The 17920-nt window shown below is 39.1% G+C and overlaps 1 protein-coding gene across 6 annotated transcripts in view; it reads right to left on the bottom strand.

Annotated features, from left to right (window-relative positions):
* The window catches only part of RASGRF2 (Ras protein specific guanine nucleotide releasing factor 2), a 117306-nt gene that overhangs the window by 57701 nt on the left and 41685 nt on the right, over positions 1-17920 (bottom strand). For 4 of the 6 annotated variants that reach the window (XM_063422445.1, XM_063422446.1, XM_063422450.1 and 1 more), the window contains exons 3-11: positions 13144-13291; positions 11987-12076; positions 10567-10820; positions 9571-9650; positions 8943-9136; positions 7648-7757; positions 5893-6011; positions 1122-1282; positions 59-149 (exon numbers count right to left, since the gene is read on the bottom strand). In XM_063422445.1, coding sequence (XP_063278515.1) covers positions 59-149; positions 1122-1282; positions 5893-6011; positions 7648-7757; positions 8943-9136; positions 9571-9650; positions 10567-10820; positions 11987-12076; positions 13144-13291 — 1247 coding nt within the window. The remainder of the gene's footprint in view (positions 1-58; positions 150-1121; positions 1283-5892; positions 6012-7647; positions 7758-8942; positions 9137-9570; positions 9651-10566; positions 10821-11986; positions 12077-13143; positions 13292-17920) is intronic. The other 2 variants (XM_063422447.1, XM_063422449.1) reach the window with 1 other exon arrangement.

Raw genomic sequence — 17920 nt, 5'->3', positions numbered from 1 at the left:
AAAAAAAAAAAAAAAAAAAAAAGGGTACTAATTTTAGGAAACTAAAAACTGTACTTACTACTGACAGCTGAATTTAACTTACAATCATCATCACTTGCTTCTGTTTCCTCAACCAGTGTGCACTCTATTAGAGACAGAACACCCCCTGTCTGTGGAAACAAAGCACATTTCACATAAATGTTATTTATTCCCATTTGTTACAGGTGTTTTCAAATGTTGACATGCCTTACTGTAACATTCTAATTACTCAGAGCTCTAAGGAAGATACATCAATTCAATGATGCACATTTTTTCTTTAAAGAACTTAAACAGATTAAATATACAATTTTTCTTAATCCAATAGATCAACAGTACAAAGCAAAAACTTATTTCACTTTTACCACACTTAATTTAAAGTAATTTATAGCACACACAGACTTGTTCACAAGTTCCAAAAAAGTTAACTAGAATTTCATCTTCTGAATTTAAGGAAAATACATATAAGTTTTTTTAAAAGTTCTATTAGACTCTGTTTATTTTGCATAAGTACTTGAACTGTTTAAGAGGTGCAAAGTGAGAAAGGACAAGAACCTTAACAACCTCTTGGTATGCTAAATTAAAATTCCATTCAACATAATCCACTCCGTAAACTACCCATAAGCCAGCACTATGAAAGCCTGATTCTCAACAAATATAACTGGATTGTTCTTAGATGACATTTCAGTTTAAGAGAACATGCTGTTCAGGAAAACAAAATTGACTTTGAAAATTAATTTTATTAGAGCTCTGGAAAATGTTCTTTGGCAGTTCTGCAGGGTTGTATTGACTGATTTATGCACTAAAAACTGACTTAAATTCAGTGCTACATACACAGAATTTATTCACTACTTCAAACAAATAGATACATCAATGCCTTGTTCCTAATCCCCAGTTTATTAGAATTAACTGGGTCTAAAAAAAGAAAATTAGCTGAATTCTATTATTTGCAATGAAAAGACAAAAAAACAATTAAACATTGTGCACCACCCTACTTTTGTTTATAACCATGAATGCAAAGCTCAGATGAAAGCCCTAAAACAGCAAGATGCTGACAGTTCACCAAAGATGTGTATTTATTTTAAATCATAATACAAAGTCCATACCTTAAGAAGATGCAGTTTTCCTCCTGAGCTTCTAGTACAAATTAGAAAGTGTTTTGTAAACAAGAAGCATTGTCTTTCTCCTTCTTTCTTCAAAGACAACGAGCCCAGGCGAACTTTACTCAGCTTTCCCCTCTCAACTGAGGGGACCTGGATAAGGGAACCTGATAACCAAAGGTGTAAAATTTTCTGTGTTACACTAATATTTAGTGGGCAGTGATCAAGTTGTTGACTCCTTGAATACTATTACATTAATTAACGCAATTCTTCATTTCAGTATGAATGTGTATCAGTGTCTCTTTTAAGCACAATTCAATCTCTTTTTTACTGCACAAGTTCCCTTTGTTTCTTATCATAAACAGACTCAAGTACAGTCTAGACTAACACTAGTGTACATGGCAGGATTAGATCTAGGGCTAATTAAGCAACTAAACACACTAAGAGGCCATTGATCAGAAAATGTGGCTGAACAGCAAACACCGCTTTGACAACCACCACACCTGCAAATGACAAGGCACTTCCAAACCAAAGAGAAAGAGAATGTAAAGAACATGGAAGAGTTCTTTTTGAAGGAAAAGATTTTATGTGTGTGCCCATGTGCAAAAGCAATGGAAATGAAGCACATTTCTTCTTCTTATCTTGTACTGCATAATTGTCAGTACTCCACAGCTCATCTGAAATGTGTTACCAGTAAAACACTCCCGAACTAAATTGAACCTGCTTACATAAGCCTGAATTTTGCTTTGCAGAGCTCCAGGCTGGGGACAGCTCTGCTTCTCTGCTGTTTCACATTTCAGTCTGTGACCAACTTTTCCAGATTGATCTCACCATGTGTATCACCTCCAAATTTGGAACAGGAGTTAAATTTGGTGGTGAAGTGCAACTCCTTCGTAGATTAAACAGAAAGATTTCTACCATACGACTTGCTGTTAGCAGACTGGGCAGCCAAGAGACCTCCTAGTCTCATTCCCACACATCTCTCCTCACTATTACCTTTAAACCGCCTCATGTCTTGTTCTAGCTCAAGTGCTCATACAGCTAAACCAGCAGAAAAATAATGCTGGGAAGAGACGGCTGACTTAGCTTCCTGAGAGGAGCAAGGTCAGAAAAGCAGTGAGAAACTGATGATGCAAAGGGAGAAAAGGAGCTGCACAGCAGAACAAGCAGGAGTAGAAGGCTTTGACCTGCCTCTTCCAGACACGAACTAGCACAGCTGCATCAAAGCTCAAAGTAGTGGCAGCATCTTGACACAATGCCAGTGTGACAGAATTACCCATGAAATATTAGATTAGCAATTCTTACTCTATGCTGTCAAAAGAATTATCTTTCTCGAAGTTCACATACAAAATCTTAAGTTAACAAACAGAGAAATTGCAGTAACTGAGAAAGCTGCTATTTATCTACATTTTCTCTAAACGTAGCTCTCTCCATATATTTAAATAGCCTTAAGTTATTAATATGTGAACTTTTATTGACATGGGAAAATACACAGCAGTAAATTCACCAGAGAACAGTGTTCTCTGACAGACATTTCACATTTAGACTAAACGTGTATAACATTTAACATAACTTGTATAACACAACTTGTGTCACCGAAGCAGAACAGTGAAGTTATGCTCTAGAATTTTGCAAAGGAATTTGGAACATTTCAGATTCACTTACATTCTGACTCAAACCTATAAATATTTATTGGTTGTTGTGCATTTTCCCTGGACAAACAGCCAACCTGCCTCTGCTGAAAGAGAGAGAAGAGACCGTTTCCATGTGTTGGAACAGTGACTTTTCCATGTTACACTGACTGTCCCTCAAGCCACACTGCAAGGCCAGCATGTTCAATGCAACTCCCAGACAAAATTCCAGGGTACTTTTAGTCCTTTCATCTAGACATTTAGGGTAGCAATATTCAACCTGTACATTTTGTTTCTGCATTGCCTAGTAGAGTAACAGTACCAATAAATATGATATGCTTACAGGAGTAAGTCTACAGTTAACTTTTGTTTATTTATTTATTTGTTTTCATTTTCATTAGAATGCTTTCAGGACTAACATACTCTGCTCTGCCTTAAAGAGCTGAAGGTTAAACAATGTTCTTGCATGGAACTGAAATACTGTTTAAGGTAAAACAGAGCAAACCTCTCTCTAAAAGCAGAAAACAGAGACTGCATTTTCTCTCTTTCATATCTACAGGGAGGAACACATCTACACATTCTGCATGGCTCACACCAAGCAAGGACCTTGGGCATTCTCATCAGGCTTTAGTGGTTAACAAAACTGGGCATTGGCTCTACCACAGATTTCCTCTTAAGGAAAAAAATGGTCACAACTGAACAATGTACAGATGCCATGAGCAAGTGAAGCTAATTTTAGAACATTCACTAACAGTATAGTTTGGACAATACTGTAATCCCATGAATTTTTATCCAGCCACAGTCCTAAGCACTTTCAGCACTTCAGTGCTTCAACAGTCACTCTCAGCCTTTGCTCAGCTCAGGGAATAAAAAAGGCTGTATTTATATACAAACCCAAACATTCAGAAGTCTACACTGAGCTGTCTGATTTACCAACTCAGTCTGGTTTTCCCCATGCTGGAGGTTTTCCAGCTTTTTACTCTTTTTTGTTGTTTGTTTTTACTGCTCAGAGGGTTAAACACTGGAAGAGGTTGCTCATTCAGGGAGGCTGTGGAGTCTCTGTCTTTGGAAACAACAAAATCAACAAAATACTGACTGGACATGGCAGAAAGCAACCTCCTCCAGCTGGTGCTGCTTTGAGGCTGGAATGGATGATTTCCAAAGTCCCTTCCAACTTCAGCTATTGCATGATTTTGTGGTTATGGTATCTTTATCAGCAGAGGTAAATTCACAGCAACTGATGGCAGAAGCATCAGAGTGTTTGAAGGCAACAGAGGGGCTCGAGCTGCCCAGTTGTTTAGATGTCAACAGATTTGAGACTCCATGGGTGTCCTTTAGCCTCACAAAGGAAATGTTCCTCACTTGTTTGAGTGCCTGACTGTAAATTCTATACCAAAGTAAGAGGCAGGGAAAATCAGACCCCAAGAAACTGAAAGAAGGTTTCACAACTTGCATTGCAAAACACTGCCAGGGACAGTTCCTATGGTCACAACATGTACAACTCAACAGAATCAATCTCGTCATAAAAATGTAAAGTCTCACACAAAAAAAGTTGTAATCAACATCCACTAAAAAGCCTGAACAAATCTAGTGGCACCTCTCTCCTGTTTTAAGCTGAAAAAGAGGTTCCTGTGCCCATCTACACCAATCAGCACAACAAATACAACCCTAATTGAAATCAGAGGAGATGGACATCACTGCCAAAGTGACCTCACTGTCAGATGTAAAAGCAAAATGGGCTCCATTACTTCATTTGCTTTATCCAGATTTCTGCCCTTGCACAGTCACATGCAGTGGATATTCCACCAGATAAACTGATACAGCCTTGTGTAACACACACTCCTGTCCACTGCCCTCTGACTGTGTGCCTAGAAATAAATCTAAATTTAATTTACTTACAGTGTTTGGCCTGGACCTAACACATCAACAGTAATTTGTTCAGACTGATTCCCACAGAAAAAAAATTTCTAAGTTCTACTGATGAATCAGTGGGTACACAGATACAAAACATTACCAGTCATTCTTAATGTGAAAACCCCAATAAATCAAAATATGTATTTGTATTACATATTGTAATAATCTTGGAAAAAATCTAAAATTTAATTAGATTTCATGATACAAGTCAACCTAGGATAATCACAGCATTATAATTTTTTGGCTGTGGGTGTAAAACAACTTGTCTTTTTTTATTAAAGCCACATTCACAACTCCTAAAACACCTCAGAGATAACAAATGCATACATTTAATGAAGAATCAAACAATTTAATAGGGTTTGTAGAAACAATATTGTTCGTGTATTGTAAAAATAATATTAGAAGTTATTACAGAAAATTTAATAGTTTGGCCACATAACTACAGAAGCAACACAAAATGCATTTCAAAATCAGAAAGCCTATTAATTACAGGTGTAATGTGACCTCATCAAATGCCAGATGTTCTCCTGAGGTTATTTGGAAAAGGTTTTGTGAATGGATGCACCTAAATTATATTCCTAACCTTTAGTTAGTATATTTAATGCTTTTCAGCACAAAGGAGCAAAACCTGTCAAAATCCTGCACTACAGATCTGTTGTTACTGTGTACAAACCCATTAACTTGCTTTAAGAGATCCAGAAGTAAAATATTCTATGAATGGGAGAAAAATAAGCAGTTAAAGTAAACACCACCAAGCAAGAATTGTAACCAATTTGCAGTTCCTGGCAGAATCTGTCCCTTATTTAAAATGGAAATGTTATCCTAGCACAGTTTTTCAGAACTTAACAACAAATTTCACCTCTGCTATAACTAATTTTCAACAGAAAGAGTTTCCAAAGCTACCATCTGTAGACAGAAAGAAGAAGAGTGCTGCTCTTCCCCTGCTCCATCCCCTTGGGACCACAGTCCAGGCAGAAGGTGAATTACAGTCCCGTGGGGGCTTTGCCACTCACGTGCTGCTTATTTTCATGGTCCCTGAAGAAAACAATACAGAACTGAATCACCTGTTTCCAGGGCATTTTGTGGCTCACCCTGTAGGGACTGGGGGCAGGCTCAGGATGCTGACAAGTGCCTAGTGCAGTGCCCACTCTGACGATGGCAATGTGAGCCCTGCTGCCTTTAGTGCCATTTTTTTCATGATTATTGGGCAGTTTTGCAGAGGAATGTCTTACCTTGGCGTATAAAGGTTTGGCTGGTGTCTAGCAATATGTCACAGCCCTCCACTATGGTCCTCTCTATGGCCAGGTTCTTCCGGATGTTCTCTGTGTCACTCACCTCGTCGTGCATCACTCTGTTGGGGACACAGCAAAATGCACTTTATCTTCCCAAATCTCTGCCTCACACCTGCTGTGTCTGTGAAGACACAGTGCATGCCCTTCACCACCCGCTACAGAATAGATGGACCAACCCAGTTCCTCCTCACTCCAGAGCAGGTCTCTTGCCTTTTCTCCTCATCTTTTCAAATAATTCCTGTGATTATTTTGATTTTCAGCAGTGGAGCCAATTTTGCCAGACTAGTTTAGTGACTGTTCCTGAACAATTCTGACAGATGCTGCCGAGCTACAAACACTTCACAGCTGATAGAAGAGAACTTGATCGTTAATAGGCTGGGCTGCCACAAACAGGCAAATCTGTCTAAATCTATCCCTACTTCATCTTTATATCTCAATGTATCGATTCCTCTCCTCTCCTCTCCTCTCCTCTCCTCTCCTCTCCTCTCCTCTCCTCTCCTCTCCTCTCCTCTCCTCTCCTCTCCTCTCCTCTCCTCTCCTCTCCTCTCCTCTCCTCTCCTCTCCTCTCCTCTCCTCTCCCTTCATCTCTCCCTCAACAACCACAGCCTTAATACTTCACCATTTCTTTTCTCTTACTGCTTTTTCTTATAGGCATCCTCCCCTTACAAAGAAAAATACAGATTTTTTTTTCTTTCTTTCTTTTCTTTTTTTTTCAGTGCTGAAACCAGCCCAGGAGTTTACATGATCTTGATATTTTCCTAAAGTGGCACTTTCTGGAATCTCCTCCTTCCTCAGTGCTACATTAAATGGACAGAAATGAGTCATTTTATTTTGTATTTATGATCTATACTGATTTTATGAGCAGAGAGGATCAGTCAGTCTCAGACTCTGGTTCTGAATGTTCAGTGATGAATCAGTTGGATCAGCAATGAACTCTGACTTATGAGATGAAGCCAGCCCAAAGCTGATTTATCTGCTCGTGCAGATCTCTTACAACTAACTATTCTCCAAACCCACCCTTAGTGAATACTCCAGACACTGAATATTTATATTCTGGAGTTCACTCATGGTCTCTTTGTTCACAGCAGAAAACTGCCTTTCCCAGAGAGGAGAACCACATTTCTCACTGGGCTGATGAGAGGAACATCTGAGAAAGGTCTGGGGGTTCAGGGAAGCACTTCAATTTGCAGGTTTCCACAGGGAGCAACAGTTCTCAGAATGTATCTTTAGTTCCTGCTTATCTGGCTTATTTTAAGCATGTATGAAAGCAAATTTTCACATTAGCACACAAAAACTGTAGCACAGATAGAGAACTAAGTACTTTCCACGACCATGATTATTTAAAATGCCTTTCTCTCTTTAAATTAAGAAAAATAAAATTCCTTTATGTAAAGAAAATGGCTCTGTTCATAACCCAGGAGTAGATGGTTTCTATAGTGATTTTGATTCTCTCCTAACCAAAATAAAAAGAGACACTTGTAGATTTTAATTTGAAAAAAAAAATTAGAACAGACAAAATATTACACTAAGATATTGTTTTTGTTTTTCATTATCTTCTGTTTTGGGTTTAATCCTTCTCTTTAAAATATGTATCTTTTTTAAAGAAGCAAAACTGAATAGAAATAAAGAAAAACTGGTTTTTCTTTCCAAAACCTTTAATTCAAAATTATCAGACATAAGGTAGAAAAATCTTACCTTGAAAGTTCTTCTAGTTTAGATTTAGCAAATTCAAGACTTTTTCTCTCAACGTGTTCATGTGGTGTGTGAGCCAAAAGTTCATGAAGTGTTATAATGTATCTGGGAATCTTGAAACCAATAAGGTATAATATCAGTAAATCCATATATATCTTCCCTCAATTTTAATAGATTATGAGCATGCAAATTTCTTTTGACATTGAAAATACCAGGTGACCTGTCTGCATTCAGATAAAATTCACATTGCACAAAAGGAGATTGAAGAATGTCCAGTATTTCACAATGAAAGGCTATAGGGTAACAAGGACCCTTCAGAGCTTTTAACCACAGAAAGAAGGACCCTTCAGAGCTTTTAACCAGAACCAAGTGATGGTGCAGCATAGCTGGTTTGACCCAACAAGTTTTGTGTAGGAGGAGAAGCAACATTATGCTCAAGTGGAAAGTCATCAGCGATGACATAACAACATTCCTCATCACACAAACAGGATCATCTCTTTTCCTTGCTTCACCTGGTTTCAACTCAACCCAAAAAAAACCCAAACCATAAAAACTTTAAAATCTATCTCTTCAAAAATTAAAAAAGTATTGTTGCAGGTGCAAATGGTTCCTTAGGCTAATATGAATAAACTACCAATAACATAAGTGTCACTGATGCCCCTTTTAAATTTTTTTCTCTATCTGGCTTGCCAATAACTGCACAAACTGAGGGGATTCACTATTCCTCTGATGAGTAAAATGTCAGCTTAAATGAAAAAGACACAAAATTCTCAGGCCAGTACTTCATAGACATCTTAAAACAGCTGCAAATGTCTACTCCGGGCAGATCACAGCAAAATATCAGGACAGTAAGTACAGTTTTCAAAACTTTTGCCGTTTATTTTTCATTTTCTGAAGACCAAGTCACTCAGGAACAAAGCAGGGAGAAAGATACAAAATATATTCCTAGTAAGGTGCTTATGGCTGCTCTAAGTTACTGAATATCACCTCTCTCTGGAATTTATAATCAGGGGTCCTAAGTCAAGGAACTGCTCCTTGTCAATTTTCTTTGGTGCCATCCTCATCCCACATTCCCCCCCCCAGCATTCTTAAGACTGAAGAAGGATGTGCCAGCATAGCTGGGGAAGAGATCTCTACAGGCAGAATCTTGGTGAAACAACAAAACAAATTAAATTAATTTTCAGGAGAGTATTTCTAGTTAAGCAAGATGAGCCTTCAATCAATTGCAAAGTCAGTAACATAAAGTAAATTAATCAAACAGTAAAACCAAATATACACAAAAAACACACAGGGAGTACCTGAAACATGGGGTAGGTAAGGAAAGTTTCCAGCATTCGGCCTTCACATGCTGGATTGGCCTCATATTGCTTCAAGAGTTTGTCAAAATCTCTGTTTTGCTTACAGTTTGCCAGCACTTGCAGGCTATATTGATGATTCCGAACAAATTCTTGATATATGTTCAACATTGGCAGCAGAATGTCAAATAAGTCAGCTAGAAAAAGCAGAGAAATGCCTTTTTTTCCCACAGCTACCCATGAATTGAAATCTATTTTTAAAGAAGGAAGTGTTTTCTCTGGAAGTGAATTACTATAATCAGTTCTGTTTCTAATATACTGACAATTTAGAAATATTAAACAGCTTTTTCACCTGCCCAGTGATGGTTGTTCTGATTACCTAATGGTTAGATAGTATTACCAAAAATACAAGTCTAATCAATGCTCAGGGCAGAAGAATTGTCATATACAGACCATTACTGCCCACATGGGATTCCCACTACACCTGATCTTATGGTTTTAACTCTGCAAATGCATTCCCTTCAAAATAGACTTTTAAGAAGTCATGTCTTTAGAAAAAAAAATAAATCTCTACTGAATTTTCAAAAATAAATATGAAAGTTATACTCCTACAGAAAATAGTGTAACTTACCTAGAATTAAGGTGGGCCAGTTAGCTATTCTTGCTTTTAAGCCCTGGTGAAATATCTCATGAAGAAACATGATTGTTTCACTGAAAAACAAGTATTTAAACAAATAAAAAGACAATTCTGGTTTTATTTTCTGATTAGTAATTCACAGAAAAACATCTCTTCCTCTTTCACACTTTGCTAGAAAAAGACCAGAATATAGTTATTGTTATGCAAATAAGTGCTTCGTTTTATTGCATTGTTTAAAAATACTAACTCAGTGCTTCTAAAAAACTCATAGTATTCAACATAAATATTCTAACATTGTATTCATATTCTAACAAGGGAAAGGAAACCTGCCTCATGACTAAAGGAACATATTCTATTTCTCAGAAGTTTGGGGCAGGCTTGGATGCAATCCCAATCCTGTATCTAATGTTAGATGCCTCCTGGGCTACTTGAACATGTTCATTACAGCAGTATTTGGATGCCTAATGAAAGAACAATTCTTTTTTTGCAGGATATGAAAAGACAAGTGAGAGGGAAGGAGACTCCTTAGGCAGGACAACAGAAAATAGAAGCTTTGACGTTCTCAACCTCGGGGTCTTAATCGGGATCATATGAGGCCACTAAGTCCAGTTTTGCTCTCTTAAGAGAAAAAAAGAAACAGGAAAGGTGACAGAAAATTATGAGAACTGCCCCAAGAGGCACCATCTTTTTTCTCTCTAGCAGAGGAAGACACAGAATGTAGGAAGGTAAAGAGGTTGTGCTGGTTTCCAACAGCATCACCTGCAGCACCTTTGTCTTTCAGCCCTGGAAACATGTCTGGCTCAGTGATACCACCTGCACCAGAGCCAAAACGAGGGCCAGGACTCTGCTTTCAGCTGAACCAGAATGGGAACAAACAGTCAGGGAAACCCAGAAAAAAAAAAAAAGAGAGAGAGAGAGAGAGAGAGATAAAAGCCACAAAAATATCCCAAAACAAACAAACAAACAAAATCCCAAATAAATCTTCTATACCTGTTGAGGAAAATGCTACTGACGTCATCGTGGCTGATGGGCGGCTTCTTGGAGCTCGCTGCCATCCTCAGGGGCCGCAGGAAACAGTTCACCAGGACATAAAGCTGGTGCACATACTCAGACTCAGCCTCTACCATGTTGAAAACTATCTGGTTCCTCTTCCTCATGCTCTCTGCATGAGGAGAACAAATATAATCTTGGACAATAGTTTTCCATTTTCTTCTGCACAACCAGCCCCGCATAAAGCTCTGAACCTAAAAAGGGATCATGCAGAAAAAGAAAGGAAGAAAAAAAACATGTTACATGACTTATCATAAGCTCTTCATTGTAGAAATAACCATCAAAAATAAATGTGTTTGCTCAAAAATAAAAATGTTCCCTTATTGATATATAATTGTTCTGTAATTAAATATATTTTACATTTCTGTTTGTTAAGGGTCATAGTTGTTGCCAGGAAACAGACTGTAAAACATGGCATACAGAGCAGGGAATTTTATACTGCAAGCTGGAGTGCTGTCCCCTTTCCATCAGCATGACTGCAGTTCCCTCTTCCTCCCCCTAAAACATTTGTCTTATACCCCAAAGGTAACCTGCAATACCTCCAGGTCACACATTCCAACACAGACTCAATATCATTATTGGCAGAATTCTTACATGATTTTTTAAGCTCAGTTTGCTTTCCATTTGGAACAGATAACACCTGATATGTATATTTAAAGCTATGTATCAGTACATTATTTGGTAAGAGACACCAAGGCAAAAAACATGGTATTCAAAAAGACAGATTTTGGGCATTTTTAAAAAGCATCTCCATGTCATGGAAAAATCTAACTAAGCAAAATATCTATTGAAGTTGCAATTGGATTAAAGATTACAGAAGAGATCTACATCTGGTCACAGGAAATTTCGCTGTCTGTGCCGTGATCTTGATGTGAAGATCATTCATCTTGAAAGAGAAGTGCAAAATTTCACTGGTATCAGCTTACTTTGAAAAAATAAATTTAAAAATAAAAGGGGCCCAACTGTCAGAATGACCAAGCTGCAGAATGCAGTGAATTACATACAGACCCAAAGCTCTCTTGCTACTGAAAGGGGCATTCCCAGCTTCTGTAACAATGGTAAATCTACATGAAAACTCACACCAAGTTACCAGCTCAGTGCTGACCCTTGGTCAAACTGCACACCCCAAATAAGACAGAAACTAGACACATTCCATAAGGGACTTTATGCAAATACATCACAGTATTAATGTGGCACTAAAATATACACAATTGAAGAGATTTAAGTAGAGGCAGGGCAAAGGAAGTCTTGCTATTTGATTATGCTTAAAAAAAAAAAATAAAACTAGACAGACCAAAATATGGAAGTACAGCCCTCATTCCACCCTTCTCCCTTTAAGCACAAAAGACTTTATGTTTACCTTCTTAATTTTTTTAATATCTGGATCTTCATCTTCCTGGTTGCCTTGATAAGGTCGCATTTTTTCCTTTGTTTTATTCAGTGCTACAATCTGACAAAACCAAACACTCATTAAATGCTTCCTTGAATTAACAAAACCTTCAGTTGGAGAACTAACAGAACAACCGTTTCCTCTTCTCCCAGCCTGTGGAAGGGGCACAGAATGACCAGCACATGTTTGGGGGCAGGGACTGGAGCACTTCAGGCCAGTACAGATCCCTGTCCAGCTGGAATGGGGAACCCAGAAGGAGTAGGTTCTGCCCCCAAAACTAACTGTGCCTTTTGGGCTTTATCAGCCTGGAACTACAACAAGGTTTTTAACAACATCCAGGGAATCAGAGCAGCCTGGAACAGTCCTTAACACCACCACAGCCAAACTCAAATCTGAACAGAGGGAGGAAACAATGCAATCAGTGGCACCCACTCTGCAAAGCAGTTTGTCATCTTAAACACCCTTACAGGAAAAGTAACCCAACCAGCCTAACAGGACCCAATATTTCAAAGAAAATTGTTTATCCAAGGAGTCACTGGAGTGACTGTTACATATTAACCTAGCTGGGTTCTGCCATTTTCACAGAATACTACAGAAATACTAAATACCACTGATGTACCACTGATGCCTTATGTTTTAGCTTCCATACTTTCCAGATTCTGTACTGCATTAGTATATAACTCTGAACTTCATATAAAGTATTAGCAAGTTCACTTTGCAGGGTAGTTGGACACCTTTTCAATCCTTTTCCAGCCCCAGAACCAAGAACACTGCAGCAGCTTCAGGCCCAAAAAAGTGTAAACAACAGCAAATTGAGGAGAGCAATCTGGGAGGATGGGACTTCATAACCTGAAGCTGTTAATTGGACAATTAACCCCAATATGTAAATGGACCAAAACTTATAAAAGTGTAAAACCATGTGACGCAGGGACCATCTTAGGTGGAGTCTTGGCCAGGCTCTTGTGCTGCCCAGGATGTACCCTGTGAAGGTGTTTTAATAAAAATACCCCCTGTATTCCTTTAATACTGTCTAGCCACAGTCCCAGGTAGCCTCACAAGGCCTCACCACAGCCATGCGCCCATCAGAATGCTCTGATCAGGGATTGCCTGGTGGGTCTGGCACACACCTCCGACTTGAGCCTCTCGATCTCCGTGTCCTGGTCCTCCAGCTGGTGCCGGAGCTGGTTGGCCGCCACCTTTTCGGTCTCCACGATCTGCACCAGGTGGATGTACTTCTGCATCAGCACCTCCCGCTCAATCAGGATGTCTGAGTAGCTGCCAGAGAAAGCTCAGGTCACTAAAAACAGCCAGATACTGGGTTTTAAGGGGTTTTAGTTTCAGAAGGCTTCTGCTCCTGAAACAACTGAAAAAACAGAGACCGATGCAGAAGAAAACGTTTTAAATTATTCTTCTTCTGTGCCTAAAGAACTGTTATAATAATCATTATTCTTAGCATGATAGCTGACTGTGCAAAACATGACTAGTGTTAGATACTTGTTATGGTTAGATATTTACTATTGTTATATATATACTATTGTTAGATATTTACTGTTGTTAGATATTTGTCTATTATTAAATACCTATTATTAGTAGATATTTAGAATGGAGACTTGACAAGGTAGAGGGGTTGTCAAGCCTCTAAAGGGGAGCAATGATGCCTTAAGTTTTAGCTTTCATATTTTCCAGATTCTGGATTGCATAAGTCTGTGACTCTGAACTTCATATAAAGTGTTAGAAGGTTCTCCTCACAGCTTAGTTTGACAAAACCATCCTTTTCCAGCCCCAGAACCAAGGACCATTGCAACTTCAGGCCCAAAAAAGTGTAAACAACAGCGAATTGAGGAAAGCGATCTGGGAGGATGGGACTTCATAACCTGAAGCTGTAATTGGACAATTAACCCCAATATGTAAATGGACCAAAACTTATAAAAATGTGAAACCTTGTGACCAGTCATCCATCTTGGGTGTAGCCTTGGCCGGGCTCTTGCACTGCCCAAGGTGTGTCCTTGGAAGGCCTTTTAATAAATACCCCCTGTATTCCTTTAACAATGCCTAGCCTGTGTTCCAGGCAGCCTCTCAAGGCATCACAACTCCCTCCTGGCACACAGACAGGTAACACAGCCCCAGTGGCAATAAGTCTGCAAAGCCATGTTTGTTTGGCTTAAGTTTCAATGTACAGCTTGATCATAAACCACCCAAATCATAACCACCAACTCATGAGAGAGTTTAATATCCATTTTTAGACACAGGTGCAACACTACCCAGTTTCACAGTATCCAGCTACTGAGAGCAAAAGAACTGCACTTTTTATCCTCTTCTGATTCTCACACTAAGCCCAAGAATTCGGTAAATTAGATTTGTTTTATTTATTTTAAGGTCTTGATTTTTTCCCATCTTTTGGGAGGATTTGGGGGAGCATGTAGCACTCATCAGAACTATTTCTCTCCATCTGCCAGATCTCTTTACGGAAGAATTCCCATCAGAACTGTCATTTTAGTGTGCTAACACATTCTATTCTTTAGGCCATTTTAAGATTACTGAAATAAATGCCTTTATCATATCAGGAACCACGGTATCAATCTTCTTTTAGCTCTTGGGCAGCTTTTCCCTAAAAAGGGACAATATCCCTAGTGCAATCAGAGGCCACAATCAGAGCACCATGTCAGAAACACTTTTCAGCTTCAGAAAGAGGATAAATCCGTTTCTCCCTGTGCAGCATCTTCACCAGACTGACCCTGAAGCAGCAAAAACAAGACACTTTGCTGCCTCTTAACCCAAGTTTCAGGAAGGCTGCTCCTACGAGAGTGTCATAAATTCACAAGATAAAGACCAAACAAAACACAGCAGAATGGAGGCCCTAAACCATTGACAAAGGATCCCTTGCTATTTAATATCATGTCTTTTTCCATTGTTGAGTCTGAGAAGAGGATTCAATAGAGGGAACCTCTGAATTGCAGATCTCTTTCTTTTAAATGTCTTCCTGCCTTTTAAAGAGCTCATAAAACAAAGAAGATTTGCTATTAAATACTGTGAGCCTCTTAAAATTGCAGTAATGTGCATCCTCTGTTGTGTGTTTTTTCTGTAAATAATTACTTGTATTTCAATCAGTGTTAGTGCACTTACACACTGGAGGGGGCCAATATTAAGCACAGCTATTAAATTCAACACCTAACCTGGAAAACAAGCTTGGATTTAAAATCATTAGAATAAGTTCCCACAGTGATCATAAAGTAAAAGTTTTTCCTCCTTGTACAAATTATAAAAAGAATAAGAAGTGAATTTAATTCTATTACATTTGCTGTTATATTTTGACTACTGCAGAAGTAAACAATACATTGGAAAAAAGAAGGTCAGGGCACTTCTTCCAAGAAGTAAAAAACATACAGAAATAAATCTAACATGACACAATCCACTTATCACTCAGTTGTGCAGAAAACAGCAGTGAAGTATGAGATTGGCTCTTTAAAATTTTTCAATAATAATTTGTTTTGTTTTGCAAGAATTCTGGGGTTTTTTTCAGAAACCAGAGTATTTGATCTCTTTCCACTCTAAAAAGACATTTTTACATTCTAAAAAGTGTCTGAATTAAAAGCACTAATTGTGTGTAAGTTAGAATTAATTGTTTTACAATGTTATTAAGATAAAAATGTACATAACTTATGTAATAAAATGCTTAAATTTACATTTAATAAAAATAGTGTTTCCTACCTGAAACCAAATCCAGACAGGTGAAACATCCTCTTTTTTCTATTTATCCTTTCCTAAGTGTTCTAGAAGTTTTGCTACCAATTGTTTCCAACACAGAATTTGACAGGCTTCACTTCGGTTTTATTCAAACTGATAAAAATAGGAAAATAGTAGGACACAGCCTCACAGAGGATGAACTGTTAATGTAGGACCCAAGATATTGTTACATACAGTGCTTTTCTTTCACTTCTTTGTTTCCTCCTTTCAGGGAAGAAATTTATGTATATTTCTTGGATTCTTTAAATGCATTAAGCTGGACTTCCACCGCTTTGTTTTACTGGGGAACACAAAACTTTGCTCTGGGAGACTGAAGTTTTTGTTCTTTTGAGATGCTCTTAGAGCAATTCAGTGGGGTGGCTTTGGCTGTCTAAAATGTCAGGCTCAGCCTGGAAACCAAACATCTCCTTCACTCCCATAATCAGCATTACAAAGAAGAATTAATGAGAAAAGCCTGTGTACACCTACACTAATTTATAATAGGTTAAATCCATTTTCCTTCTCAAAACTGCTGCTGAAAAAGGAAAAATCAAAGGCTTTTGGAATAAACTTCACATACTTCCAACAGTTCTTCCCATCCATCTCTCTGCATGCCTGAGTAGAGATCACCATGTCCAAATGTGTTAATCTGAATATCCAGAGTAATCCAAGAAACCTTACAAGAGGACAGTGTATCAATACTGACATAAACACGTGTATAAAAAATCTTTGTCAGTGAAAATTGTACCAAAAATGTTCAGATGTCAAAGGAACACAGAAAAATGCATGAAACAACTTGTACGCAGCATGCCTAGGTGTGGTTTTCTGTCTGGGTTTAACAGAAAGAAACAACTGCTGCAAACCACAGCGTCTATGAATTTGTATTAATATTTTATTGAGGGAAGCAATTCTTAAGGTCTAGGATAGATAAGACATCCTGAAAGCTGAGGCTGAACCTGTCTACTACCATCATCAGTAGAGACAGGGCTCAAACCAGGTATTTCAAGAAGCTCTGAGTGACCACCACCTACCTCATGGAGAGAGGAAGAAATGAATAAAGCCCTGAGAAAAACTGCTGCACCATTTAGGCTGACATGCTCAGAAAACGTAGGAGAGCTGGAGAAAGCTTAACTGTAGCCTCATTAATAAAGTCTCCTTTCTCTGACAGCAAGTCAGGATAGAAGTTCCAGTAGTGCTACCAGCAAATATTTTTGAGTTTTGTCCCAAAGTGAGATCAGAGTTATGGGTTATTGGAGCACTCCATGCTAATTACACTAAAGCTGCTCAGGCTGCTGGGAGAACCAGGCACTTGGTCTGGCGACATCAAACCACCCTCTTGAAAAGCAGAATGCACAGCCTAATTCACTCATTATGAAAACCAGGCTCTGGCTGTCTGGAAGGCAGAAGAAATTGCTTGCATCTCTCCCCACACCCACCTCGAGCAGCTGTAGGACTTCTTAACAGATAAGAAACAGCCTCCAGACAGGTTTTAAAGCCTAATGGCACAGCCACAGCAGGGATGGGAACAGTATAAGCTGCACTAGAACACAACCAATCCACCCTGTGACTCTAAGCAAGGTGCCTTGGTGTGAGATCCAGGGTTCCAAAGGTTCCTGGTGTCAGCCAGAGCCACAGAGCACCTGGAGACTTCCACACCCCAAATATTTTTTACTACACGATCCTTTTAACTGTGAGGAGGAAATACCAGCTGGAAGACAGTCTTTGGAAGAGTGGACCCAACAACCAAAGCATCCGAACCATATCCATAGGGAACAGCTCACTCAGGAGCAGTGGTGTGAGGAGAGGGAAGGCCACCCTGTCATGTGGGATGGAGACTGCTGGAAGCGCCTCTCAGCCACTGTGCCACCCACCAGACTCACAACTCACATGAGAACCAGCTGTTCCCGTGTCCTGGCACTCCAGCCAGAAAAATCTGACTATAGGAATTCAACCACAAACTGGAGAACAGCACCCCGCCCCATTGTACAATACTGAGACAGAACTCAAAGCAGGAGCAGCCATGAATCACAGAATCATGGCTGTTGGGTTGAAGGGACAGTAAAGATGTTCCATTAAAGACACACGGGAGAGGTGTGAGCCTGGTCTGGGTGTGTGACCACCAGCCACGGCCAAGCCAGGTGAGCCAAGCGCTGGGGACGCACCAGGGCCAGGCTGGACCAA

The sequence above is a fragment of the Prinia subflava genome, chromosome Z (genome assembly GCF_021018805.1).
Source record: "Prinia subflava isolate CZ2003 ecotype Zambia chromosome Z, Cam_Psub_1.2, whole genome shotgun sequence".
Lineage (NCBI taxonomy): Eukaryota > Metazoa > Chordata > Aves > Passeriformes > Cisticolidae > Prinia > Prinia subflava.
Note: the sequence above shows the minus strand (reverse complement) of the source record. Positions and strands in the feature narration are given on the sequence as shown.